The sequence below is a fragment of the Halichoerus grypus genome, chromosome 5 (genome assembly GCF_964656455.1).
Source record: "Halichoerus grypus chromosome 5, mHalGry1.hap1.1, whole genome shotgun sequence".
NCBI lineage: Eukaryota > Metazoa > Chordata > Mammalia > Carnivora > Phocidae > Halichoerus > Halichoerus grypus.
In genome coordinates this window covers 28,718,579-28,725,137 of record NC_135716.1, presented here as the reverse complement: position 1 = coordinate 28,725,137, position 6,559 = coordinate 28,718,579, and the positions used below count along the sequence as shown (strand labels likewise).

General features: G+C 35.0%; 1 protein-coding gene across 1 annotated transcript in view; it reads right to left on the bottom strand.

Annotated features, from left to right (window-relative positions):
• Positions 1-1,389: 1,389 nt before the first annotated feature.
• The window catches only part of NUDCD1 (NudC domain containing 1), a 65,139-nt gene continuing 59,969 nt past the window's right edge, over positions 1,390-6,559 (bottom strand). Inside the window, exons 8-9 of the mRNA XM_078071663.1 lie at positions 4,416-4,575; positions 1,390-2,017 (exon numbers count right to left, since the gene is read on the bottom strand). Coding sequence (XP_077927789.1) covers positions 1,725-2,017; positions 4,416-4,575 — 453 coding nt within the window. The 3' untranslated portion in view covers positions 1,390-1,724. The remainder of the gene's footprint in view (positions 2,018-4,415; positions 4,576-6,559) is intronic.

The following is a 6,559-nucleotide window of genomic DNA, read 5'->3' as shown; positions in this document are numbered from 1 at the left end:
ACTTGGCTGTTAATATCTTTTGTTTCCTTCTCTTCTGTATAATTTTTTTGCTTTTTATTATGAAATAATCTTTTGACTTTCTAGATTTTAACCCTCATCTATTATGCACTGACAAATATCTTCTCTCAGCCTGTTGTTTTTACAACTATTAATAGAAGCAGGTCATAAAGAAATTTTACATTTTGTAATAAATCTATTAATCTTTTATATTCTTGCTTTCTGGGTCTTCAGAAGCCCTCTCAATCTTGAGATTATACACATTTTCGTCTAATAAGTAAATAAAAAATGTCTCTATTTACTGATCCAATTATACCATCTCATTTAATTACCACTTCATAAATATCTTGATATCTGATTGGTTACCTTTTTTTTTTTTTTTAAAGATTTTACTTATTTATTTGACAGAGAGAGACACGAGAGAGGGAACACAAGCAGTGGGAGTGAGAGAGGGAGAAGCAGGCTTCCCGCAGAGCAGGGAGCCCGATGTGGGGCTCGATCCCAGGGCCCTGGGATCATGACCTGGGCCGAAGGCAGCCGCTTAACGACTGAGCCACCCAGGCGCCCCTGATTGGTTACCTTTTATCTTGGCTGTTTTTGCTCATTAAAATGGTGTATGAAGTAAACAATTTTCCAGGTAAATGCAAGCCTAAAAAATCCAAGGAAATAGTAAGAAACTAAAATTCATGACACAAAATATTTAATGTATTAAGCAGGGTTTTTTTTTTTTTTAAATGTAGAAGTTCAAGAAGAACTACAAGGATAAATCATAATTTGTGTGTGATAGATTTACATTAATGGATACTAAAAATTATACCTCCTGTTATCTGTGTTCCTGTGCAGTCTCCTCTCACACTGACTTTAGACTTGGCCATGTGACTTGCTTTGTTCAATGCAAGAAGAGCAAAATGATGCAAACACAGGCCTGACAAGCTCTTGTATACCAAGGCTTGCCCTCTTGCAAGGTTTTCTCTATCACAGGAATAAGACGAGTCTAGCCTGCTGGAGAATGAGATGCCATGCAGAAAGAACAGAGATGGCCCAATCAGTGATTCATAGATTTTCAAATGTCCTTGTTTTAAATCACTGAGTTTTGAGGTGGTCTGTTGTATAGCAATAGAGAAGAGCTACACTTTGTGGAATCTTATCATCTCTCTATGTCTGTGGAAGAACAAATGGATAAAAATTAAGTGGAAAAAATTAAATAATTAAAAAAAAAAATCTTAGTCTTTCAGCAAACTGTAAGAATACCGGACCTGTTGTAGTTCTGTTGTATTCCCCCTCTTCCTCATCTATTTATTCCACTCAAGTATTTACAAGAATCAACAGTTTATCTGTTATCCAAAAATTCTATAGGTACAGAATGAGGAAACTATATCAATGAACAAAGAGTACATGATAAATATTTTTATTTTTAAACACTGAATTGTACATCTTTCATATAAAAGATGAAATTCCAGCCTGTTTTTTAAAAATAATTATACTTACTAATACTTTTACATTTTTTTAATAGAAGCCAATTTCCTCTAAATTTTCAGCTTCGTTCCATAACTTTTACAGAATCATAATCTCTTGAATATATTTCCAATATCCTTTAAAAAATAAAAAATTCATACAAGATAATTTTATTTAACATAGTAAAACTTAACAGGTTACAGTATAACTACCAACCTTCTGGCTATAACTGAATACTTTTCCACTACAGAAAAGCCAACACGTTGGAGTAATCAATTCTCTGTATTTACTTTTATTAAAAAGAGGTTTTTGGTAGTGAGAACAAATAATCTCTCATTTGTTGCTTGAAAGCCTAAAATAGGATCATTGGTTTCTAGGCTTGCTACTTGCTGCTTAGCAACCTGTCCTACTTGCCTGCCTTCCTTTCTGTTGTAAAGTACAGTGGACATGGGAGTAGGCTGACGGTAGATGAATACTCGACGAAGGCATTCGCACAGGGCTGCATAGGAGTAATTGGGAGCACAGGCAAAAAATTTTTTGTCTCTCTTTGATGCTTGGACATAGCCTGACAAGAAATAAGAGATAAACAAATAAAAACCCCATATATTAAAAAGAAGAAAAATGTGATTAAACATTTAATATTTCATAGTTTTTATTACAAATTAAAATGCCTCAATAAAATATACACCATAAATATTCAACAGTGGTTGAATTCTGAACCATTAATGATTAGCCATAATCAGTTTCTCCCAACTGGTGCAAAAATAGCTTTAATTCCTAAGGAACAAAATAGGTAGGGTTTTATCTCTTTAAGAAAAACAAAACATAGTTCCTTATTATTTCCATGAACAATTAAAACACTGAAAATCTAAAATCAATAAAACTGAAAACATGTCAAACTATCTTTAAATGCCAATTTAATAATCAGTTAAGCATCAGACTCCTGATTTCAGCTGAGGTCATGATCTCAGCATTGTGGGATCAAGCTGAGTGACTGGCTCTGAGCTGGGTGTAGAGCCTGCTTGGGATTCTCTCCCTTTCCCTCTGCCGCTCCCCCTGCTTGTGCTTGCTCGCACACATGCTCTCTCTCTCAAATAAATCTTCAAAAAAAATAATTAGGCTCATCAATCACAGATGTAGCATTACAGAATCTTTTTTATCAAATAAATGGGAAAAAATTATAGAATGCCACTGTAAAGTTATTTCAGGAGTGTATCTATAATATAGGCCCCAAGCCTGAAAATGCTAATATGACAATGCATTCTCTTATTATTTCTGTAATGTTAGTGGTTATTTTTATACACCAATACCAACAATGTAGTAGGATTCTGTCGTACTTCAGCTTCCAGAAGTAGAACCTTGAGATCACTACAAGCTGGAATGAAAATTCAAGTATCTGATTTTAAAAACTCAATTAGGACATCCCTTGAAAACTAAACTTTGGAAAAAATCTTGTCTTTTAAAAAATCTTTACAGGTTAAAAGGGCATTTACGTTCTGAAATACAAATTAGGATTTTCAGATTGGGACATGGTTACAAATGTCGTAACATGTGAGAGAAAAAACAGGACACTAATTTAAATTGAGATCTCACCAAATAATGAGCAAAAGAACGACTGAGCACAGGAAGGCCACCACTTTTTTTTTTTTAAGATTTTATTTATTTGAGAGAGAGAGCGCGTGTGGTGCAAGTGGGGGAAGGGGCAGACCAAAAGGGAGAGAATCTCAAGCAGACTCTGTGCTGAGCCCCACATGGGGCTCGATCCCATGACTCTGAGATCATGACTTGAGCTGAAATCAAGAGTTGGACACTTAACCAACTGAGCCACCCAGGTGCATTTCGATACTGGTTTTTAATATTAAGCAGAGTTTGAGGAGGAAAAAGTGAAGGGGATGTAGATACCTATTTGAGTATTTTAGAATTAGCTCTCCAGGCTAACCTTGAGAAAATTAATAATGTATATAATATCTCAAGACTACATATCTAACGCAATGTTGATTTAACTTAAATTCAAGCATAGTAGAATTTGTCTATGATAACGGATTTAGGGATACAAATGAAGAATCTGAGCATATAAAAATTATGATAGTGCTTTCTTTACTGAAAAAAGATTCAGAATTGTGAATTGTAGTACAGAGGCTAGAAATTGTGTGTTTAAATTTTTCAACAAAACTGTATTCCACATCAGAAAAATCCCATTTGGTGTGTGAATTAACCAATTTAAACAGCCTATATTATGAACTATAAACGATAACTGACAAATCTCTATAATTAAGGTTGTATTCAGAATGTATAATTTTACTTCCTGTTGCCAGTTTAAAATCACCTAATAAAGCAATAACTGTGCCTAATCGACATAGAAAACTTCTCCCACACAATATTATTTAGACATAAAATCAATTATTGCATAAGTCTACAATTATGTAAAGTTTTTCGAGATATAGTTTTAAAACCATTTTCCCTTTTACCCTACAGAATAAATTTGATTTCTGCTTTCCCTGTTTTCATTACAATGGCTCTTTTGCACAGAAGTTCCATGACAGATGTCTCCTCGTGTGCATTATCTTAGAGCAATTTTATCATGTTTTTGAAGATTACTCTAAAGAAACCTGAATACAAGTTCCATGTAGGGTATTATGAAACCCACTGTTCATGTTCTAATTCAGTATAGTTTACTTAGAATAAACAAATGACTGATTAGAATGATTCAAGTGGTTAGATAACCACTTTGATTTCTAGTCTGTATTGACCTTCTGTACAAGCATAAAAACAGATTAATTCTACTGTTCTGTTCCAAAAGTACTAACGTTCATCAGCTATAGTAAAAGCAACCAAATTATAGTACAAATCAATCCAAATATAATTAGGACAGCTCAAATTAAAAAAAAAAAAAAGAAATTAAAAAAAAAAAGACCATAATTTTTGACATAATGGAAAACGCTTGCAAAGAGTTTGTTTTATACCTAAAGCATTGAAAGTTGCAATATGTTCCCACATATCATCTTGTTTGCTGGAGTGTGGTTGCCAGAGTAGGGCATCAACATCATGGCGCAAACAGAAGCAGGGCATTTCTTTCGGATCCACTATGACAGAGAAAAGGTACTGGTTGCTTCCAAGATTCACCTAAAATAAAAAGTGACAGAATAATTAACAAATAACCATGATGCCAATAATTGACACACAGTGCTATGTCAGCAGCTTTTCTAAACTTTCTAAATGCATAATCTGATTACCTCTTCAGAAATGCGCCTGGGAGAAATGTGCTAGTGCCATGTCTATTTTATAGTTGAGGAAAATGGTACACAGGGCCTTTAAGTTACTTGCTCAGGGGCAGCCTGGTAATAGTGGAGCTGAGATTTGAACCCAGAATCTATGTTCTTTTCTTTTTTTAAGATTTTATCCATTTATTTGACAGAGAGACAGAGCACAGCCGCAGGAGCGGCAGAGGGAGCAGGAGAAGCAGGCTCCCTGCGGGAGCCAGACACAAGGCTCAATCCCAGGACCCTGGGATCATGACCTGAGCCAAAGGCAGACACTTAACAGACTGAGCCCCCCAGGCGCCCCTGGAATCTATGTTCTTAACCACTAGACTATACTGCCTCTCAACTGTTAGTAACCTAGTTTAAAACATGATATAAAGCATTAATTTATAGACAGAATATTTTTTAAACCATAGAATACAAATATGAAGTTTACAAATGGTTAACTTGTAATAATTACCAAGAACAATTATAGCTACTAGGATTTATGAGCATGTGCTTATATGCCAGGCATGTTACAAATATTAATCTCAACCTATAAGGCTATTGTTACCTTCATTTAATAGATAAAAGAACATACTTGGAAAGTTTGAGAACTTGTTTTAGGCTACAAAGAAAAACCACAATGCTGGGATTCAAGTTCAAATCTGTCTTTACAAATTATTGACTTTGACGTACTATTTAATTATAGTATCAATGTCAAGAATGTTTATTATGTTAATTTTTATTGCAATACTGATGACTAAAGGAATTCATTTTAATACAAAACCATCAGGCTGAGACTCATACTTACAAGAATACTTCTTTTAATGAAAATAAGTTGAAATGATATTCTTTATAGAAATGTTATTAGAGTTAAAAATGTCTAAATACCATACCAACAAAATCACATCAAATGGAGAAAACATAAAATATGCATAGCACTTGATAAATACTGAATTGCTCTCTTGAGTTTCAGGGTTAAAATGAGAGGTAGAGACCTGACCTGTATTCAATAGGGAAAACTGTGAAGTGGCTCTCCAGCTAGAGGGTTTGTGGGTACAGCTGTGCCAGCAGAGGCTCCTGGTCACCGGAGAATCCTGTGACAGAGCAACCCAATTTCTGTTGCCCCAGCAGTGCCTGGAGATAGGGCTTCTGTTTGTTCTCTACAGAGGGGGGGAGAGGCTGGCAGACAGTGTTCATAGATGATACCTGTGTATACGTATATATACTTACAAGGATGTTTACCGCAGCTTTGTTTATAGAACAGTGAAACACTTAAAACTGGTACATTTATTCTTGGAAAAAAAAAAAAAAGGGCCCCTTATTCTGACTTAGATGTTCCTTCTCTTCCACTCTCACTTTATATGTATCTCCATTACAGTGGAATCAAAGTACTATTAATTACAAAAACAGCAATTTCACATGGTTTCATTTTGCTCCTGCTAACCACTGGCTAAGTGAGGTTCATTTTCAAAACCACCAACTGCCTGGCCTTTTATAGTAAGTTTGATGGATCCAACACTGCTTCAAGCTCTCTTCTCTGCATGTCCCTCTAATATTCTCATTTATAATTTACCAAGGGCTTTCACAGAAGGAAAAAATAGTTGAAATACAAATAGGGGTTGATATTTTCATAAAAATGCATTTACTTTTATGAGCCAAGTGCCTTAAGAAAGTATTGGGTATTAACAATGAAAATGATGTACCTCTGATCCTCGCATATATGAATGGACAACACTAAGAGAACAGAGGGCCCTGAATCATCACGTAAAAGGCTAACCACTGAGGGAGATCAGTCATGAAAAAAGGGGATGGGGGTGTAGGTCTCTTGCTATGTGCCCCTTATTCCAACTTAGATGTTCCTT